Below are 22,782 nucleotides of genomic sequence, written 5' to 3'. Positions count from 1 at the left end.
AGATGCCTGTTGTTGTTCTTTTGGGTTTTCGTTTGTTTGTCTGTTGATTTCCAGAGAACAAGCCACTAGCTTTCTTCTAGAATGGGGAAGAGGTATGTGTCCAGTCATATAGCAGGGGAGGAGGTCAAGAAGTCTAACTATTTTTTTGAACAGGCTTCCACAAATCCTCCTGGTGTTTAGCTCACACTCACCCCTCACTTCGAGCAGTCCATGGAGACCATGGAGTGAATCAGATCACTTTGGAACTTTCTCCACTGCTGCCTTCGACTTCATCTGTCTCAAGTCTTAAATCTTTCTAACCATCTGCTTTCCAGCTGAAATTTACTTACTTTTGTCTCCTTTCCCATCACTTTGTCTTTTAAAATTTATGTTGTTTCCTTCTTTTCTTAATTTCTACTCTGCTTTTAGTGAGGTTTGGGGAAAGGGCAGTATGTAATGAACATGTTCACTCTTGTATATTTAACTGGAAGTCCCAGCAGCATTATTTCCAAGCAGCCAAACTCATGTTCAAGTCAGAAAAAAAGAATGATTTTGCTGTGTTCTGCAAGGAATAACCATTACCAACACAAGCTTGAAACTGGCATGAACGCTTGTGTCAATCAGCTGTTCCTATGTAATCATAGCCAAAGACACGCTGGCCGTCCGTCATGGGCCACCTGCCCAGGTTTCTATGCCTAACAGCATTCATATGGACCATATTCTCATCTCCAGTGACATGTCTGTCAGCTGTCTGGTGGTGACGCCAACAACCTCAGCTTCCCTTCATTACATAGAATATGAGAGTGACAATAGTGATTATGTAGTCCAGCTCCGCGCAATATTATTTGCAAAGGCTGTTATAGGAAGTATAGGAAGTCTACTACCTTTATTACGGCAAGCTCCATGTTATAAGCAGAAGACCTGAACAGAGGCAATGAATTATTTGCTTACCACTGTAGCTGCAGAGACTAATGCATAGTGGTGCCCCCAATAAATATTTGTCCAATTAATGAATGTCTGTTTTCCCAGGTACTCACTTTTTGAGCAATTCATTTCACTTCTCAGCCTCAGTTTCTTCTTCTGAATAATGAGGATGATAATCATACCCGTCCCTACATGCATTTTTGTAAACCAACATACACAATGAAGAAAAAAACTGTTCCAGAATGCTAGCAGTGGTTATATAGAAGTGAAGAGATGATATGGGTGGGGTTTTGCTCTTTATTTTTTTTCTATTCTCCAGACTTTCTGTAATGTGCTTATAATAATTTTATAATGAAAAAAATTAATGGAATATGTAGACTTACAGGGAATGCTTTAGCAGCATTGAGAATTGTATGAATATTAGAAGGCAATTGCAGGAGTAGGGAGAAGGGCGAAGGAGTTGATTACATGTCTTTTATCCTACCTTAAAATAAATCAAAAATTTCCAAGCAAAGAGTATCAACAGAACACCTAGGTGGTCTCCTCTGCAGTTATAAATACTACTTATCTCCAGCATTTTTGAGGAGTTGTTCATTGAGTTAACAACCACTGACATCCCAAGATACAAGAGTTTTTTTTTTTTTTTTTTTTTTTTTTTTTTTTTTTTTTTTTTTTTTTTTTTTTTGATACGGAGTCTCACTCTATCGCCCAGGCTGGAGTACACTGGCATGATCTCGGCTCACTGCAACCTCTGCCTCCTGGGTTCAAGCGATTATCCTGCTTCAGCCTCCTGAGTAGCTGTGATTACAGACGCATGCCACCACGCCCGGCTAATTTGTGTATTTTTAGTAGAGACAGGGTTTCACCATGTTGGTCAGGCTGGTCTTGAACTCCTGACCTCGTGATCTGCCCCCCTCGGCCTCCCAAAGTGCTGGGATTACCAGTGAGAGCCACTGCGCCCGGCCACAAGAGCTTCTTATAGGCATGAATTAGCAGAATCCTTACATGAACCTGAGGATAAGTGACACTAAAGGGATGGGGGCGGGGAAGGCAGGAAGGTAGGAAGACGGAATTGGGAGTGTTGATCTGCCCAGTGGAATTTATACTGTATTTTTTAAAATACATTCCAGAAAGTTCAAAATTACAAACCACAGGCCGCAAGCAGTCAGTCTCAAGGAGCCTGAAACACCTGTTCCATTCCTCAAACAAGTTTGTGAAGACCTTAAAACGGTGGGTTCTATGTAGTTTTTTCAGGAAATCTTAACTTTTCAAGAATGCGCTGGTTTTGGTTCTGAGTAGAAACGTGGTAGAAATTTCTTTTTTGTGTTCACAAGAATAAAGTTCACTTTTCTCTTGAGAATTTGTGCAAGACAGTAATTTTCTCTCTGAGCTGTAACTAGTGAACTTGTGATGCTTAGCAGGAGTGTGTTCCTAGGTATATTTTAAATTCATCTTTTATCACGTCCAAAACAAATATTTTTCCAAGATGGTTGAGGACAATACTTTTATTTTCCTTTTTCTTTTTAGGGGACTCTACATAGCCGTTATATTTTATTATAAAGACAATATCTTAGTCACCAATGAAGACCAAGTACCAATTGTTGAAATAGATGACTCTCACACCAGTTCTATTACACCAGATTTTCTATGGTTCACGAAGGTATACTAAGTTCTGATTTCATTTTTCTCTACTTTGTACCAATGTTGCCGCACACAAATCTCTGAAACATTAGTTGAGGGGTCTCCAGTGATCAAAGTTTTGGAGTAGAAATAAAGTATCTCAAAGGTCCTTTTCAGCCCTAGTATGCCCTATGTCATATTAAAAAAAGCACCAAAGTAACGTGTACACTACATTTTCAAAGCAAAGAGGCTTGCATCCCATCACAATGTGTCTCCACTGTTCTGAGTTATGGGATCATTTGGCAAAGACTAAAATGTGGATCTGACCGTTTCATTAGCATTCAGATCTTTTTCCAATTGGACAGAGATCAAAAAGTTGTTTCGTGTGTGTCTGAAAATGGACTGGAGAATAAACATCAGGGGTCAGATTTCTTTCTCCCTGCTTTGCTTTGATGCCACAACCTAAATCATGTACTGGCTTGGACGATGACATGACTGTGTGCCTTCTTTTGCAGCTGTCTTGTATGTGGGAAGATATAAGGTGGCTGAGACAAAGCGTACCAGTATCCTCATCCTCATCCACAGTGCTGCAAACTCGGCAGAAGATGCTTTCAGCAACAGCACAGCTACAGGTAAGGGACAAGGTTTCAACCCAGGCCCCCAAGGAAAATATTTTGAATGTGGAAAATTCAGTTACTAGTCCCTCCTAGAAAGGGAGAGGTGGGCTCCCTTCTCTTTCAGACCCCTAAGAATGTGAAGTTTTCTTGAACAGCCGGAGTTACATCCCTGTAGGTGTATGCAGGTTTCATGTAGCAAAACTGTACCTTTAGCAATCTCCTCCAAGTGAGTCTCTCTTGAACAGTGTAGAGGAGTAACTCATTAAATAAGGAGTAAGGAGACTTGAGTTCTAGATTTGATATTAATCAGCCAACTCAGTTCTCCTCTCTGGGCCCCAATTTCATCACCTGCAAAATAAGAGAAGTTTAATGAGATCACTTGAAGGACTGCTGCTGCTCTGGTGTCCTATGCATTAATGGGTATATGGAGATGGAAAAAAGAGACGAGCAGATATTTTGAGCAGTTTCTTGGTGTGATGATTTTGGTAAAGCACAGACATTTTTGCTTACTTATAGAAAAAAACAAACAAACAGAAAGCAACTCTTAAAATATTATCTTTAAGCCTGAATTTATTTATCCTTCCATATTCTCAATCACATCAGATCAAGTCCCCAATCTTTGTAGGTTACAGAGCTCCTCCTAGAAGTAGCATTAAATTCTAACCAAGATTTTCTGAGTTTTCGTCTTACTGTTTTCTAGTATTAAGTGAATTTGTAGATCTTAGCACAGAAAAAAAAAAAAAGCTGCTACATGGGATTGGGGCCATTAAGAGATCACTGAGCCTTTATCACTAATGGGTATCTATCTACAAATCTGCAGTTACATCAACCCCAGAAATATGCATAGCAGGAATCTATATAAGCTGTGTTTGGCCAGGCCATGTAGGTCACAGCATAAAAATAGGGTCATAATAACAAAAGAAAAAATTCTATGGCTTTGTCCGCCACCTGCAATTATAGGAATGTCATTTCTTGAACCCTCACAATAATAACAATTCAACTTCCTGCAATATTTTGTTGCTATTACAATTAATTCCAAAATTTAAATTTTGCTCCTCTGTGATATATTCTGTTATACAGGTAGCTTGCTGCTTTGTATGATCAGTGAGATTTTAGCAAACAGAGCTGTTCATTTCAACTCACTCGGGGTTTTTTGGGGTAGGGGGTAGGGTGGAGTCTCTCTCTGTCACCCAGGCTGGAGTGCAATGGTGTGATCTCAGCTCACTGCAACCTCTGCCTCCTGGGTTGAAGCAATTCTCCTGCCTCAGCCTCCTGAGTAGCTAGGATTATAGGCACCCACCACCACACCTGGCTAATTTTTGTATTTTTACTAGAGACACGGTTTTACCATGTGGGCCAGACTGGTCTCGAACTCCTGACCTCAGGTAATCCACCCGCCTCGGCCTCCCAAAGTGCTGGGAGTACAGGCGTGAGTCACCGTGCCTGGCTTCAACTCACTCTTGATTGTGTAATATTCTCTTCCAACTCAAGAAGCAGTTCTTGGAGCAGACCATGATGACTGCTGAATTCAAAGTGCCTCATCCTTTCATTACTGACCCACTTGAGTTGGCCCATGCCACTGCACCTCACACTACTCTTTCTTTAGGATAAAATACATTCCCAAGAGCCTCAGACTCCTTAGTGGAACCTCCCATCACCCTACCATACAGTCCAGACATGCCTGGATCACAGACTGGAAAACCTTAGAATTTCAAGGGGAGCTCTTTATTATGTGTTTATTGGAGGTTTCTTAGAACTTTAATCTGATATCAGCAATATGAGAAGGATCAGGCTGTTACAAGTCAGTGCAGTCAGACGCTGAGTGACGCAATGATGGCCAGTGTGACCCTACTCAACTACTCCCATTACAATACTTTTGGACTTCCTCAGCTTCCAAATCTATAGACCTCACCACTTTTCATAATGCATCAGCCCACTTCTGAAGTCATTTCCTTCCTTGACTAGCTTAGATTCCTTAGCCCATCTTAATCACTTCCTTGAAAATATTCCACTTTTTCCCTCTATATTATTTATTTGGAAAAATCCCACGCCTGGATGAATCCAACATGTCTAAAGTAGTTACACATTGCCACATTAAAAATAATCACAAAAAAGGGCTGACTGGTTTTATGTTAAATTCATGACTACAATTCTCACATGTAATGTTACCTAGTGGTCCAATTTCCTTTCTCTACTAAATTTGCTTTCTCACACTGTAAAGCAACTATTTTAAAACCTTCCCCCAGCACTTTGGGAAGCTGGCAGGTGGATCACTTGAGCTTAGGAGTTTCAGACGAGCTGGGCAACACGGCAAAACCCCATCTCTAGCAAAAATACAAAAATTAGCTGGACATGGTGACGCACATCTGCAGTCCTGGCTACTCAGGAGGCTGACGTGGGAGGATCACTTAAGCCTGGGAGGCAGAGGTTGCAGTGAGCTGAGATTGTGCCACTGCACTCCAGCCTGGGTGACAGAGTAAGACCCTGTCTCAAAAAAATAAAATAAAATAAAATAATAAAATAAAAACCTTCTTCATTCTCCCACATCCCTTCTCCTTCCCCACACTCTCCTTCACATCTCAGGTGATGATTTCACTGTATAATTCATCAAGGAAAAAAAAGGAAATTAATGATTTTTTCTGCCAAATTTATAAACCTCCTTGCACAGACCGAACCTTCTTTTTTTTTTTCTTTTTTATTTCAGAAGATAAAGTCTCACATTTCCTGACATAAGTTCATTCCTCCACATGTGCTCTGCGTCCCATCTCTTCCCTCTCATTTTTATTTTAAAATATTCAAGTCTTTCCAGTTAAATCTCCCCCTAAATTCCTCCCATAGCCCCACATGCCCCTTCAGCTACCAAACTATTCTCTTCCTTACACCCAAACTTCTTGGAAGAGTTACCTACATCCTCTTTCTCCACTGACATCTTCATTTCCTATCGGTTCTCAACCCTCTCTCTGACTTTTGCTGCCGTGATGCATACAAAACTGCTCTTTAAGGGCACCAGAAATCAGAGGCAGATGATGCTGCCAAAATGGAGCTTCAGGACGCTTCACTTGCGTGAGCTATGACTGCGGGACCCCTGTGAGCGTGAAACCCACAGTGTTTTAGGGAAGGGAAGCTGAATTGCAGTCAGGAAGCATTTCTTGCAAACTACCTAAAGAAATTTCGGGGAAAGGGAACCCAGAATTCCAAACACTCTAGTATTTGCTGGAGAGAAGGAGATTTCTTTAATCATTCTAGATAAAGATTCACTTTTATACCTAGTTTTATTTTTGTAATTTTGTATTCTTTGTCTTAAAGAGTGCCTCAAAATTGTATGGTTCTAGTCTTGCCAATGACTTCAGTTTCACTAAGCAACATTTTATACCCTTGGTTCCATACTCCTTGTGTAGACTGGCATATCCTTTGGCTTCCACAGTTTCACGCTCTCCTGATTTTCTTCCGACTTGCTGGTCTTTCTCAGTATCCTTTGCTAGTTTTCAAGCTGTTTCCTTTGCTTGGAATCCCCTTCTTTCCTCACTTTGCCTTACTAATTCCTACATATCCTCCAGGTTTCAGCTTAATTTTTATACTTCCTTAAAGAGCCTTTCTCTGATCCCTTGATTAAGTGAATCACTCTCTTAGCACCTTGTATTCTTCATTCAGGAAAGGGATCAGAATCCCAGAGTTTATTATTTGTATTATAATCTGTTTAGTGACCCACTTGGACTGTGAGTTCCTCAGTTCAGGGAATGTGTCTGTCTTGGCTACCACTATATCCCCAATGCCTGGCATGTGGTAGACACTCAGTAAGTACAGGTTGGATAAATAAATATATCTGTCAATCCAAACCCATGTACCCCAGTGATCACACTTGAGGGAAACTTTATCTAGCCAAAGGGAAAAGGGATCACAGAAATGTTTTGTAGCATAGTTACCACCTGGATGGATAGCTCTCTGGTCCTGCACTAGGACCAGAGAGCCTCATAGTCTTCAATAAATGGTCACCTTCACAGTGCCTCCATCAAGGCCTGAGTACTATATGCATGTCCTCCTCTCCAAGTTTCCGTATGCCTAGTTCAACAATAAAAGTTGCTTTCATCACTTTTTTTGGTAGGACCTATTGCCCAAACTATTTACTAGTCTCTATAAAGAAAATGTCTGGAAATACTGAAGGCACCTTTTGTTGGGGAGGGAGGTAAGAGAGGTGGAAGGGAGGTGTAAGGTACAGAAAAACTTCTGAAGGGAAAGAAAAAGAAATTTGAGGATTGACACATAGTTAATTTGTTAGATCACTCTACTAGTTTAAAATATTTTACAATGTGGCCGGGCGCGGTGGCTCACACTTGTAATCCCAGCACTTTGGGAGGCCAAGGCAGGCGGATCACCTGTAGTCAGGAGTTCAAGACCAGCCTGACCAACACGGAGAAACTCCATCTCTACTAAAAATACAAAATTAACTGGATGTGGTGGTGCATGCCTGTAATCCCTGCTACTCAGGAGGCTGAGGCAGGAGAATCGCTTGAACCCGGGAGGCGGAGGTTGTGGTGAGCTGAGATCATACCATTGCACTCCAGCCTGGGCAACAAGAACGAAACTCTGTCTCACAAATAAAATAAAATAAAATAAAATAAAATAAAATAAAATAAAATAACGATGTTCTGAGGAAAGTAAAAATGCATTATACATAGTTTGATTGGCATCAACCAAAAATAAATTCTATTGATTTTCCTCTGGGGCATCTCATTTTACTCTCCTCTCCTTTCCAGTTTTGTATACTACTGCCTGAATACTCCAATTAGGTCAAAAGCCTCCAAAGTCATCCCTCTGCTACCAATCTTAACACCCTCCAATCCACTCTCCATACTTTGGCCAGAGTAGCCAATCTAAAAGATTCTGACCAAGGCATTCTCTGACTTAGACTCCTCCAGTTGTGGCTCAGACATTTTATCACGGTGCGCAGAGGCCTCAGTCATGATCTTTCTCCCCCTCATCTGCACTCATAGTCACTGGGCTAGTCACTGGGTCCAAGTCAGGAGACCTACCTTTATCACAGTGCATATCAAGCACTGTGCAATCTGCACCTTGTTTTCTGGGTTTCTGCTCTCTAGTGAGCTCCTTTAATATGTAATAGTAAATAATAATAGTGAAGTGACTACTTTCATTTATTTAACAAACTAGGTGCCAGGCCCTGTGTTGAGTGCTTTACAAACTTTAATCTCATTTAATCTTTACCGCAACCTAATGAGAAAGTACTATGATTGGTATTCTTTTAACAGATCACAACGCTAGGGCCTAGAAAGGCTCATTTGTGCCAAGGTTACACAGATAGGAAGTAGCAGATTATAGATTCAAATCCAGATTTATGTAACTCCAAAGCCTGCATTCTTTCCAGTACTTCATCATCTTACTGTGTAGTAATTTGCAAAATTTTAAAGAGAAAAAATTATATTATGGTAAAAAAGAAAAAGAAATCTATTCTTAATTAAAATTACCTAGGCAGGAGGAGAGATAAATATCTTAGCATTTGGGAAACAAAAATTAAGATGAGAAAGCCTGTAAGTGACCAAGAGCCCACATTGTTCTTCTTTCTCTTAGGAAAATGACACAGGGCCCCAAGAGGGAGAAGTGTACATTGCTCTTGCATTGAAAGGTGTCTAAACTACTTATCCCCCAAAGACAGTAAAACTCTGACACTGCAGGTTGTGCTAAACTTTCCTCCTCCATAGCTTTTAGAAATGAGTGTTAGTGAGTAAGAGGTAAGTAACAATGTATGAATACTGTGTTCTTTACATTTGTTAAGGGGGAAAAAAGATTTTCCCAAAATTTTGCTCTTCTTTTTCAGGCCTCCTTATCCCAACTCTGGACTTCCTTCACCTTCCCATGTCCATGCCACCCCAAACTGAATAAAGGCCTCTAAATATTGTGCCTCTGCCTAGGGCTTATTGACAGCCCTGTGATTTGTCCTGGTTATAACCTAGATGCATTCCTGTTAGCCATCAGGTGGCTCTTGTAGGATCATCCGGAGCCCCAGATCACCTAACTTTGATTATGACCTGTATTAACATGGTCTATTTTTCCTCTAGGCCCTAAAGAACCCTGAATTCTCCTTTATGGAAGACGGTTGCAATTTATTTTCACAATAATATTCTACTTTTAAATTGGGCTCTCCCCAAAGCTAGCTATCTAACCTAATTTGATGTCAATAAAAAATTTCAAGAAGACTTCTAGTGCTTTCTTATTCAACTCCTTAGAAAACCTATCTACAGCTGATAGTGAACCACTGATAATAACTGTTTAAGTGAAAAGACCACCGTAATCAATGTCTACCCATCAGCTTTGGTCCAAAGTGAATCACATTTTCCAGCCTTTTAATGATAATACAGAATGTCAATTAAGTCAACAAAAAGTGACTGAGTTCTTTCCATGTTGCAGGCACTGTGCAAGGGACACAGAGACACAGAGATGAAACAACTATGAATTCATAACGTGAACTCATACACTAATACATGCAGTAAAGCCAGAGACATGCTAAGATGGAAGTTTGTACAGGAAACAGTAAGGGACAAAAGAGGGATGGTAAAGTCTACCTTAGAGAGTTGGAAAAGTCTTCCCAGAGGAGTTGAAATCTGGGTTGGGTCTTGAAAAGGAGTAGATGTAAGCCTGGGTGGGATTCCAATTAGAGCAGTAAAGAAAGCCCCCACCCTACGTTGTATCAAGCTTGAGAGTTTGCAAACTACTTTTTCATGAGTTGCTTGATTTAACCCCTCAAACACTCACTGAGATAAGGATTAGCATAACAGCTGTCTGAGCTGTAAAGACTCTTACTTTTAGATGATGATACTCAGGACCAGAGAGGGTAAATAATTTTTCGGAAGTCCAGCAGTTAATAAATGGTAGCCAACCCTGAAATTCAATACCAAATATAAGTAAAGGCTTAATAGCAATGGTAGGCTGGAGCCAACTTGTACTGGCCCAGGAGAGCCAACTGTTAATTATTCAGGGATTTTGAAAGCCTGTTGTCAAACTCTGGGTAGTTTGAAATCCCACTACAGCAAGAGTATTTACACCACTGAAACTGGCATATGCTACAAATCAGGCCTTTCTTTTCTTTTCTTTTCTTTCTTCTTTTCCTTTTTGGCTAGCCAGTTTACCAACATCACACTGCTGATTAGTACCCCACAGGGCTGGACTCAAAGCCACACCCACTTCTCTATGATTTAGAAGTCAAATGGTGGAAAGAAAAAATATGACTGAGTGATTAGGCCATTGCAAAAAAATCATAATCTTGCTAAATGAATTTTATGTCAAAATTACTTATGAAATTCCTTATTTGCCCTATGTCTGGTCTTTGTGAGGAAGAAGATAAGGTTTCAGACGCAGTCCCTACCTGTGAGGGAAAATTGCAGAGTTTTCATAGATGTAGATATTGACTTCCTGGCTCATTCATGTTTAGGTCGTCCTTGTCAGTTTTACAAATCCCAGTTCTATTTCTGTATTCATGCTAACAGGGCATCTCACCACCACTTATGTGAGCTCACAAAAGTAACAACTAGGAGCTCTAAGATGATTTATAATGTTTAGAAATCAGAGATATTTAAAGCAAGAGGGGATTTTATCCTATTCATCCAGTGTTCTACGTTAGAAATCTTCAAACCCTGCATATTTGTAAAACTCCTGTTTATTTTAGGAATAACCTGAGCCCCTCCACATTGAGTGTGTGGCATCTTTCCCTTCCTACCTTCCTGAAAGTATTGTCTGCCTCAGGTGACCCAGTTTATAAGCAATTTTAACAAGTTTTTAAATAAACAGAAGCCCCTGAAATACAGATAAGTCAAACCAGGCCACTTTCCCAATTAAAGTATCTTGAAGGGAATGTGCAGTCATTTGGGGACCTGTACAATGTGCTACATTGTCAATTCACTTCTTCATTTTAAACAACCCCACCTCATACCAGCTTGCTGCAGATCTCTTGAGAACTCCACAGAAGCATACTTTAAATATCAGACATTTTTCTTTAAAACATCTGGGATTCTCTTCAAGTGCTGGTAACTGAGGTTTATGTACTGGTGTGTCTATGTGGGTAAGAAATATTTACAGATACTGAATTTGCTTTTTTAAAAAACATAATTTTTGTGTGTCTTGCTGTAATCTTTGCAGGCTCTGCAATCATTACAAATGTCTTTGTAAAGACATTTTCTTTGAGCTTCTGTGAAGTACATTTCTATGATGCCATGTATTCTAGGTTTAAGTGCAAAAAAAAAAAAAGAGAGAGAGAGAGAGCAAACAGCTTCTCAGCAATCAGATAATTATTCACAGTGTCTTTTGTTGCTGTTGTGCTGCTTTGCTAGCATAATACCCTCTATGCTACCAGTAATCCATTTGTTTCCAGAATTTACTTGGGACACACAACTTGGGAAGAGTTTACTATGAGCCCATTAAAGATCGACATGGAAACATACTCATAGTCACCATCAGGGAGGTGGAGATGCTTTATTCATTTTTTAATGGCAAATGGATGCAGATCTCAAAGCTGCAAAGCCAGAGAAAGTCTCTATCAACACCTGAGGAGCCAACAGCGTTAGACATTTTACTGATAACCATCCAGGTACGTAGTTTTTTTCTTAATTCCCTGGTATATTTAAGGTTCCAAACACAATTATTGAAGGTCTAGTGAAATATAGCAAGAACCACTTACATATGCAATGATGGAGTGGAGAAGGTCCAGAGACATGTTGTTGCAAATACAGCTTATTTTTTATTTATCACTCTCTAGATCTGGAATTCATTCGGCAATACAAATCATGGGCACCCAATAAAGCATTTTCATGCCCTGGCCAATGAGCCAAAAAGAAACATTGAGGCCAGGCCCAGTGGCTCATGCCTGTAATCCCAACACTTTGGGACCAAGGTGTGTGGATCACCTGAGGTCAGTAGTTCAAGACCAGCCTGGCCAACATGGTGAAACCCCATCTCTACTAAAAATACAAAAAAAAAAAAAAAAAAAAAAAAGCTAGGTATGTTGGTGCATGCTTATAATCTCAGCTACTTGGGAGGCTGAGGCAGGAGAATCACGTGAACCTGGGAGGTGGGTTGCAGTAAGCCAAGATCATGCCACTGCCCTCTAGCCTGGGCAACAGAGTAAGACTCCATCTCAAAAAAAGAAAAGAAAAGAAAAGAAAAAGTAAAGAAACATTGAGACAAATAATTGAGTAGGGGATAGGGAAACTCTAGATAGTGTAATCAAAACATTAAACCAATATCTGAATGAACTGTAATAATATATTACATATATATGTAAAATATATATATAAATATATATTGTATATATATGTGTCCATGTTTGTATATTTGTGTGTGTGTACATACGTGTGTATGTACAAAAACACCCTCACACATATTTACTCCTGCATATTCCTTACAATACTCCTTTGGGACAGACAGGCATGATTAAGTCCATTTTAGGAATGAAATAACTAGAGGCCGGGCGCAGTGGCTCACACCTGTAATTCTAGCACTTTGGGAGGCCAAGGCAGGCAGGTCACCTGAGGTCAAGGGGTTCAAGACCAGCCTGGCCAACATGGTGAAACCCCATCTCTACTAGAAATACAATAATTAGCCAGTTATGATGGCAGCTGCCTGTAATCCCAGCTACTCAGGAGGCTGAGGCAGAATTGCTTGAACCTAGGAGGTGGAGGTTGCAGTGAGCCAAGATCACACTACTGCACTCCAGCCTGGGTGACGGAGTAAGACTCCATCCAAAAAAGAAAAGAATAGAAAGAGGGAGGGAGGGAGGTTGAGAGAGAGAGAGAGAAAAGAAAAGAAAAAAAAAGAAAAGAACTAGAGCTCAAAGAGGTTGAATGACATAGGGCTACACACAGAAGCAATTTAGTGAAGCTAATGAAGCTTTGATGTCCTTCAGCCTTCACTTGTACAAGCCCTTTCCAGGTCCTCTCAGGGACCATAGCAATTTTGCATTCATGACTTTGTGTTGTTTTCCTTAAAAAAGACACCGGAAACTATATCCACTTGCGTCTCCACAAAACTTGATTTTGTCCCTTGGCACACAGCTAGAAAATGGCAAAGCTGAGGCTTCAGTTCCTATCTTCGGATTGGAAGCAGGCTTCTTTCTGCTATATTATATCACATTCTGAGGTAGAAGTCAGAATTTTAGTGAGTGGGGGACAGGAGATGAAATAAAGGATAAAAGACTTACTTGAATACTGAATATCCACCAAAGTTCAAAATCCAGGTAGCTTGCATGCAGCCGTTGGCCTGGATGGTGGAATTGGGACACCAACCCATGTATGCTCCTGAGTCCAGCAGGTTCTGTTGGCCTCACACATTTTTTGTGAACATGAGATTCAAACTGTTTCTTTTTTGCTTTCTTTCCTTGTTTTTGTTTTTTGTATTTTGGTTTTTTTTAACCAGGTGATAGGAATGAATTGTATAGGACACTTCGGTTAGGTAGAAAAGCTGTCAGAAACATCTACACTGAGGCCCACGCAAGCAGTGGCATATCCACAGATAGCCAAGTAAGGGAGAAGGAAGGACCTAGTTGCACAGAAACAACCCAAATCTGAGCTTCCGTCCCAGGAGCCATTTGTGGTCACCCTAAACAGCTAACTTAGTTTCTAAGTTACTTTCATTCCCCGCCAAGGGGTGGCAAGTACAATAATCTCATTTTTTCATTACTCACACTGGCCCAAACCAGGACAAAGGCCAGTGCAGCAAAGGTAAGCTAATTGGTCAAAGCCAATACCTCTGGATTTAATTTTGTGGAATTTGGGTTCATAGGGAATTGACAGAGAGTATGGGCTTGTGTGAAGCAGGTGGGGGCAGGGAACACAGACACATTTGAGGCTCCCCTCTTCACCTTTTATAAGCAAGTGCTAAAAGAAACATTTAAAAAATCATAATAAATTGAGCTTTTACAGGGTGACTAATACACTAATCCCCTATAGGGATAAACTAGGGTCTGGGCTACCTTTGCTCCTAGAAACACAGCACAGGCCTCAGCATGATATAATACCTGGTTTCTCCTAGACTTATTACATTAAAAATGTGTTACAGGTGCAGAAAAATTCCAATCTGGTGAAAGGTTGTTAGAGAAGGAAACCAAAATAGAGGCAGGATCAGGTTTCCACATAGATCCAAGTGGAAAATTTACCCCCGCTGACTGGCACATTCCCACCTGATGTCATTCCCACCCACCCCCCTCTCCCTTCTCCTCCCCCTACTTCTTCTCTCTCCCCTCCTTCCCATACAAGTCTCACACTAGAGAGGAAATGGGAAATAAAACTACGAGGACTAGTATCCAATCCCTCCTAGACTTAAGATTTAATTATGTCAGGAGTTGGCCCCACCAATTCAACATAAAGGGAGAGATAGGTCTTGGTGGTACCCAAAGCAGGCTGACAATTCCCACAATAACAGGCCACAGACCACTCTCTTTTCTCAGGGATAGTGGAGTGATGACTACCAGGCCTTCTCATTGGAAGCCTGGGCTTCTTTCTGCTACATCACATCACATTCTGTGCACCGCTTTGAAATCAGGATGACTGGGTGTGATACCGACTCCACCCTTTCTGGTTATGTGTCCAGGGCATTATTTAACTTCTCATCCCTCACAGTTCCTCCTCTGCAAAAAAACCTACTTCATAGGGTTCTAATGAAGATAAGTGAGTTAGTACATAAATGATTAAAAGAGTAGCATAAAGTAGTGCTCAATAAATATTAGTGAGTTTTATTATGTCTCAGAAAATTTTTTTTCATTTTTGTTTTAATTTCATTTTAAGTTCCAGGGTACAAGTGCAGGATGTGCTAGTTTGTTGCATAGGTGTGCCATGGTGATCTGCTGCACCTATCAATCCATCACCTAGATATTAAGCCCAGCATACGTTAGCTATTTTTCCTCATGCCGTGATGCTCTCCCTCTCCTTGTCCCTACCAACAGGCCCCAGTGTGGGTTATTCCCCTCCCTGTGCCCATGTGTTCTCATTGTTCAGCTCCCACTTATAAGTGAGAACACATGGTATTTGGTTTTCCGTTCCTGCATTAGTTTGCTGAGGATAATGGCTTCCAGCTCCGTCCATGTCCCTGCAAAGGACCTGATCCCGTTCCTTTTTATGGCTGCATGGTATTCCATGGTGTATATGCACCACATTTCTTTATCCAGTCTATCATTGACGGACATTTGACTTGATTCCATGTCTTTGTAATGGTAAATAGTGCTGCAGTGAACATATGTGTGCATGTGTCTTTATAATAAAATGATTTATATTCTTTTGGGTATATGCCCAGTAATGGGATTGCTGGGTCAAATAGTATTTCTGATTCTAGGTCTTTGAGGAATCGCCACACCATCTGCCACATTATTGAACTAATTTACATTTCCACCAACACTGTAAAAGCTTTCCTATTTCCCTGCAGCCTTGCCAGCATCTGTTGTTTCTTGACTTTTTATTAATAATAATCACCATTCATGTCTCAGAAAATTTCAAGCAATGCTAGGCTGCCCTCAAGACACACCCAGTCCACAGAGACCTCTGGAAATGGCCTAATCATCTCGTGGGGCATTTTATCACGTTTTCTACTTTTCCATCACAACTAAGGAAAAGCTGTATAAAACTAATGATCCATGATGGGGTTTTCAAAACAGATAAGGGCTTTAACAAAATCTAGGCCCAGATTTTGTTAAAATCTATGAATCCCTAGGACCCCAGGGAAACTCCAGTGTCCAACTCCCTCAAATTCCTGACCTTCTCAAATCCTAGGCCTTCACAACAGGCCTCTCTCATTTACCTGTGAAAGAGCAAAAAAATCCTCCTCACCCTTGCCTGGGAAGGAAAAGAGTTATTGTGGACAAGAGTCCCTATGAGCAAACTAATCGGCAATGAGAGTATTTCCAACAGAAAGGCCCCTCTCAGATGCTAAGTTTCTCCGACCATTCTCCTCAGGGATCACTTTAGTCCTTGGAAGCCTCACATGCAAGCCTTTTCCTGAAGTTTAATCTCTCACATGTGTACTATATATTCAGCTTTCTAACACTTTGTCACTTCTGTGATATCATTTGATCCTCCTGCAAACCCAGTGAGGATGAGTGAGTCATTTTGTGTCCAGTTTGCATAAGAAGCCATGAATTTCAAGGAAGTACCTTGTCAAGGTCATATCAGCCAAAAGAGGGACCAAACCCACAACTTCTGACTCCTAGGCTGATGCCCTTCCCATTCCATCATGCTGCTATACACCCCTTCCCCCTCCTTTTCTCTGCATCCTTTGTGATCCTAGGGAAGCTGTGGCGAAGCGTGTCTTCTGTTCCTTCTCATCCCTGTTTTCCTTTTCTCCTCCTTAGGCATTCCTTGTCACCTCTAGGTATTCAGTCTCTTCTTCGTACACCCTAGGTGCCCAGGACCTCTTCTTCCTTTTTCTGCTTTTTTTCCAGCACATTCCTACTCTTTCTACCCCTAAGCAGCTCCAAACACAAGGATCAAAAACTACAGGAATCAGAAAGATTGCTGGAAATGAGACAATTGGGCTGGACTTAGGAAACAATTGGGTTCATGTAAAAACTTGTTCACCAGCGTTCACAGAAGCATTATTCACAATAGCCAAACTGTAGAAGTAAACTAGATGCCAAACAACAGACGAATAGGTGAACAAAATGTGGTATATCAATATAACGGAATACTATTCAGCCATTAAAATGAATAGCATATGATCCATGCTACGACATGGATGAACCTTGAAAATGTAATGCCGAGTGAAAGAAGCCAGACACAAAATGCTAAACATTGTATGATTCCACTTACATGCTATGCCCAGAATAGGCAAAACCATACAGACAGAAAGTAGATTAGTGGTTTCAGGAGCAGCAGGGGGAGAGATAGGGGAATGATAGCTAATGAATGTGTGGTTTCTTTCTAAAGTGATGAAAATGGTCTGGCATTAGACACTGGTGATAGTTGCACAACCATGTGAATATGCTAAAACCACTGAATTATACACTTGAACAGGGTGAATTTTATGGTATATGAATTATAGCTCAATTAAAATAAAACGAAACAAGTGTAAGTAAAGACTGCATTAAGCTTGTCCCCTTTAAAGAGAGCAGCTCTGATTCAGCCTCAGCTAATTACAATGGAAGAATGTGGTCCCAGGCTTGAAATTTTCAGTGTTTTGAAGATAAGTTGAAAGAAATTTGGGTAAAGTCTTTTATTTTATAATTTAGAAAATCTTCAGAAAATTAAATTATTTGCAGTCCATATAATCTTGGTCCTACAAAGACCACTAGCCACCATTTTGTCACCTCTACCATCGTGGATGTTTGGGCTTTCATACTCCATCCAACAAAATAAAAGTGCTGTAGTTATTGAAAAAGCAACTACCTGTTGTTCCTCTAACAAGCTCTCAGGATCTCTGATCAATGACGAGAAGGTGGATATACCCTTCCTAGTCACTGTGCAAGGACAGCATATTTTCTCCTGAAAGACCAGCCCCAGACCCCACCTCCTCTGGTCTTCTCACTTCACATTTAATGAATATTTTTTTCAGTGTCAACTAGGTGCCAGGCACTCTTCTAGGTGCTACAGAAAAAAACAAATGAATAAGTCAAGGTCCCTACTCTCAAGGAGTTCAGTCAAAGGAAGACAGACAGTTTTGTAAACAAATCAAGGTAATACAAGACAGAATTAAACTAGAGCCTGATAGCAGTACAAACGGTGTACTATGGGGAACACAGACAAAGCAGCTATTAATTCTGCCTGAAAATAACAGGGAAGGCATTGCAGAAGAGGTGGCATTTGGCTGAGCCATGAGGGTAGTTAAGTTAACCAGATGGGAAAAAAAAGAAAGAGACAGAAAGAACAAAAGGAAGGAGAGAAGAAGGAAGAAATTAAATAGATGGAATTAAATTAAATTGAAAGCATGATAAAGAAATGAGGCAGAAACCGGAAGAGTGGCTTTCACCCTCCCTTAGGCCCACAATAGACCTTCCACAGTCTTCTTATGGCCTCTATGATGTTGGGTGAGAAAAACTTGCTTACATAATTCTCTCACACTGAAATGTGAGTTCCATGAAGGGAAGGATCGTGTTTTATTCATCTCGGTATCATCAATATCCTAGCCACAATGACTGATACATAGTAAGTGCTCAGTAAAAGTTGGTAGAATGAGTGAATTTGTGAAACAACAAACAATCAGAACAGAGAGATTAGGGCATGTATGGGGAAAGGAAAAAACAATCCATTTTGACTAGAGATAAGGAACACAAAAGGGCTATAGTGGAAATGGAGGTTATAAAAGCAGATTAGAGGTCAAATCAGGTAGTATGTAGAACCACAGGCATTCAATTTGGCATTCGAAGGCCTTTTTAGGCTGGGTACAGTGGCTCACACCTATAATCCCAGCACTTTGGGAGGCTGAGGCGGGTAGATCACCTGAGGTCAGGAGTTCAAGACCAGCCTGGGCAACATGGTGAAACCCCGTCTTTACTAAAACTACCAAAATTAGGTGGCCATGGTGGCGCATGCCTATAATCCCAGCTACTTGGGAAGCTGAGGCAGGAGAATCGCTTGAACCCAGGAAGCAGAAGATCAAGCCACTGCACTCCAGCCTAGGCGACAGAGTGAGACTCCATCTCAAAAAAAAAAAAAAAAAAAAAAAAACAGATGGCCTTTGTAATGTATCATAGATTATGTGGATGAGATAGCTTCTTTCCATTCCCACACATTTCTCAGGCTCCAAAACATTTTAAAGAAGGAAAAATGACTACATAAAGGCAAGAAAACACAGAGTAGATGCTCAATGATAGTCTTTCAAAAAATTGAATGAAAGAGTGAATTACTTTATCCCAGAATGCTGTTGGTTTTTATATAACCACAGTGTACTTCTAACTCACATTCTATTTGTGGTCAGTTCTGACCCCCACATGTTTTTCTCTGATACTCTTACCTATCCTATATTTGTAATCTTGGGTGTAGGTCTTTACAAGCACATTTTCTTATTAAGTTTCAACCCTAATTATCATAGGCTTATTTTTCCAATGCATAGGGTCATTTAGAACTTATTACTGTTTTCCAGAAAGGCAAAACCATACCAAATTTGGGACCCACAAATTTGATGCACACATTCTTGATTTCTTTGTCCAGAATGTCAGTAAATAAGCTGAACAGACTGGTCCTCAGGACCAATCCCTACTGGACCATCACTCAATAATATGTCTACTATTTATTCACCACCTCCGTTATCTACAAATCTCCCACCCAGATATTCAGCTTGTTAAAAGCAATGTGGTCCAGATTCTATTTTTCCCATGTTATCCAGTGTAACAGATTACACTGGAGACTTCTCCCTGGTCTTGGAATCCTGTTCTATTGCTATAATAAATTAAGGTAATCCGTATGGTTTGCTGTTCACGGAACCATGCTGACTCCTCTTTAGTGTCTCCAGATTTCCTGGATGACTGCAAACTGATTGTTTGATGGTTCTTTCTCATTTCTCCTAAAGATCAATAAGTTGGCGGTCTTTAATTACTAGGGTCATTCTATGTTTCTCCCCTTCCTGTTTCAAAGACAGCCATATTTGTCCTTTTGTAGTCTTTAGGGACTTCTCCAGTTCTCCATGACTTCTCAAAAATAATGACCTGTGAGTCTGTAGCCACATCTGCTTGTTTAGCAAGTATCCCTAGGGTGCATATCATCAAATTCAGTGGAGTTGAATACTTCCATTTTTCCTTCCCTCATTAACCATTTCTCTCCCTTTGATTAGTGTTCATTTCCCAAATTCTACCTTGACTGAATTTATTGTAGTGAACTACTTACTTGTGATCTAGGCTGAAGAGACAGGATAGAAGACATTTAAAAGTTCAGCCTTATCCATCCTGGTACTAATAAGAATTCCTTCTTGATCATGAGATCAAATTTTTTTCTAGCCTGTTTTTTTTTTTTTTTTTTTTGGTTTTTTTTTGGGGGGGGGGTCCATACATTTTTATTCAAAATAAGTTTTTTTTTTCGTTTTTTAAAGATATTTATTTTCTAATCACTGAAGCATTTATCATACATATTTTTTATTGTGGTAAATATACATAATATATAATGTAACATTTTAACAAATTTTAAGTGTGCAATTTTGTTTTGTTACAATTTAGCTGGAATTTTGATTAGCAGAATAGAAAAATTAGGAGTTAGCTAATTGGAATTATGTTCTCTCACATCACAAGTTCAAACTTAACCCAAGATTGTCTGCTTGTTAGGAAATCATTGGCAACCTCCTATGTACATTTTAAAATGGGAAGAACCATACAGTCGAAGCAATAATTTGGATGCAATCATTAGATCCAGCTGCCTAATCCCTCAAGATGCCTTTAAAGGAAGTATTTATCTTCCAAGTTATCTTCATAACAACACTATGAGAGAGGTATTATTGTGTATGGATCAGAACACTGAATCCTTTAAATTACTTCGGTAACTTGCCCAAATTAAGTGGAGTATTTGAATGCAGTTCATTCTGAATCCAAGTCCTGTGAAATTAACCTCCACACAATTGTTCCTGTCTCTATCAGACAAGGCTCATTAGCATCTAAATAGGTCTTGATAAGGTACTCAGTATGGGAGAAAGTAGATAAAAATATAAGACAGAAGAAATTATATAAAAAACCTGTAGTCCTGAATTTGAATTGAAAGTACTAGAATAAACTCATGATGTATTTTGCCTCTAAAAAGCCCTAGCCCTCTTCACAGAAAAGGACTAGAAAACTAGCACCTGACTTGTGATTTTAAACTGGTATTGCCAACCCAATGGCACCTGGGCTCTTTGGAGACATGGCTGATTCTAGGTCTACTCCATGAACTCTACAAGTTGAGCCTGGAGCATCTTGTCATATCAGAATTCAAGAAAGTGGTCACAAGTCATGTTAGGAGGGCTCAGGAGCCACTGGCAGATATTTCCACTGGCCAAAGTGAGCTCATGTGAACTTCAAGGATAAGAATTTCACAGTTAGTGTGTCCATTCCTAGTTTTTTCACTTTGGTGTACATCTGTACACTCTATGGCTTAGTTGATTTTTAAAATGTCTTTTTTTTTTTTTTTTTTTTTGAGCCTCTCAGTCTACTCTTATTCTTACAATTTATCTGTTGGAAAACGCAGGATACTTAACCTGTACTCTCCCACAGTCCAGCTTTGTTCATTCAAACTCAAATTGAGTTCAGCATTTCCTTGACCCTCTGTATTCCTTGCACATTGGTCTCTAGATCTGGAGGCTGAAATAGACTCAGGATGGACCCCTTTGGGAAGATGATGATCAGAGTATCAGGGTTAGTGGTGTTTCGTTTCATCAGAAGCCTTATGAATGACATTATTAGGCCTTGCTGCCCCTCTTCTATACTTTGCTTAATCAACAGCACAGCTCTTTAGGAAAGAGAAGATGAAGGCAGATCCTTTCATTTCCCCATTTTCAACCTCATAAATTGATTCCTTACCATCTTCAGGAAGTCATCGATCATATTTTGGAATATCATTATGAATTTGTCAATTTAAGTTTTTGACTCTTTAATCTATTGCTGTTATACATAAAGCTGAAAGAATTTGTAAATTCATACTAACATTCCCAATTCGAATTCAGGACTGTAGGGCTTTATTTGACCTTTTTAATATCACATTAACATTTCTTTTCTTCCACACAGAAAGTGTTGGTGTCCAAAGACACAGGGGATAACAGAATTAGAATATCTCATAATTACCCTTTGTAATTCTATATTACACACAAAATAAACTCAAAATAACACTGCTAATTCTCCCGCTACTGATTATAATCACTGGAAACCATTGGTTTGTAATAGCTATCTCCATTTTCCATAATTTTTAAATAGCCGTATTAAATCTACATTGTTACATCACAGTCTCATTGGACATCTAATCACTCACTTTTAACCTTCATTTGGATGTCCACAAATAATTACATGTTCGATGTTTATCACCATTAACACTCTTACACAGTTTTTCTGAAGCTCTTTCTCTAGTAGAATTCTTAGGAAAGGCTCACAGGAAATTCCCCAGATTCTTATATGTTGATTATAATTTGTGCCTTTAACACTGGAAGCTCAGTTTTCTCTTTCCCTGACCATACTATCTATGTTAGTCTGTCTTCTTCTGGCATTCTTGTCCATAAGCCTGATAATAGCCTAATACATTTTTTTCTAAGTCACAGACCCTTTGTGCCTAGATGATTTTAAATTTTAGTTGTTTTACTAGAATCTTTTTATGTTAGTCACTCTGGGTCAATATTTGCAGATATGTAGTATTTCAATATTTAGGTTAAAATCATTTTGTTTTCAATTTTTAAAAATGTCTTAAATTATAGTGTTTACTATTTGTTCTGTTCTTGCTTCTATTTTTTCCTAAAGGATTCTTATTATGTCTATGTTATATCTTACTTGCCTACATTCAATTATGTCGCCTTCTCAAAAGATTTTTACATCTTTCATCATTTCTTTTCTTTTTTTTTTATTATTATACTTTAAGTTCTAGGGTACATGTGTATAACGTGCAGGTTTGTTACATACGTATACTTGTGCCATGTTGGTGTGCTGCACCCATCAACTCGTCAGCACCCATCAATTCGTCATTTATATCAGGTATAACTCCCAATGCAATCCCTCCCC

General features: G+C 39.7%; 1 protein-coding gene across 1 annotated transcript in view; it reads left to right on the top strand.

Annotated features, from left to right (window-relative positions):
• Nucleotides 1-22,782, top strand: part of LOC108530304 (ankyrin repeat and fibronectin type-III domain-containing protein 1) — a 262,443-nt gene that overhangs the window by 231,110 nt on the left and 8,551 nt on the right. Inside the window, exons 12-16 of the mRNA XM_017873105.1 lie at nucleotides 2,034-2,133; nucleotides 2,431-2,563; nucleotides 3,039-3,155; nucleotides 11,518-11,733; nucleotides 21,005-21,030. Coding sequence (XP_017728594.1) covers nucleotides 2,034-2,133; nucleotides 2,431-2,563; nucleotides 3,039-3,155; nucleotides 11,518-11,733; nucleotides 21,005-21,030 — 592 coding nt within the window. The remainder of the gene's footprint in view (nucleotides 1-2,033; nucleotides 2,134-2,430; nucleotides 2,564-3,038; nucleotides 3,156-11,517; nucleotides 11,734-21,004; nucleotides 21,031-22,782) is intronic.

This window comes from Rhinopithecus bieti, unplaced genomic scaffold, assembly GCF_001698545.2.
Source record: "Rhinopithecus bieti isolate Rb0 unplaced genomic scaffold, ASM169854v2 scaffold_7870, whole genome shotgun sequence".
In the NCBI taxonomy this organism is placed as follows: domain Eukaryota; kingdom Metazoa; phylum Chordata; class Mammalia; order Primates; family Cercopithecidae; genus Rhinopithecus; species Rhinopithecus bieti.
This window is presented reverse-complemented; position numbering and strand designations above follow the sequence as displayed.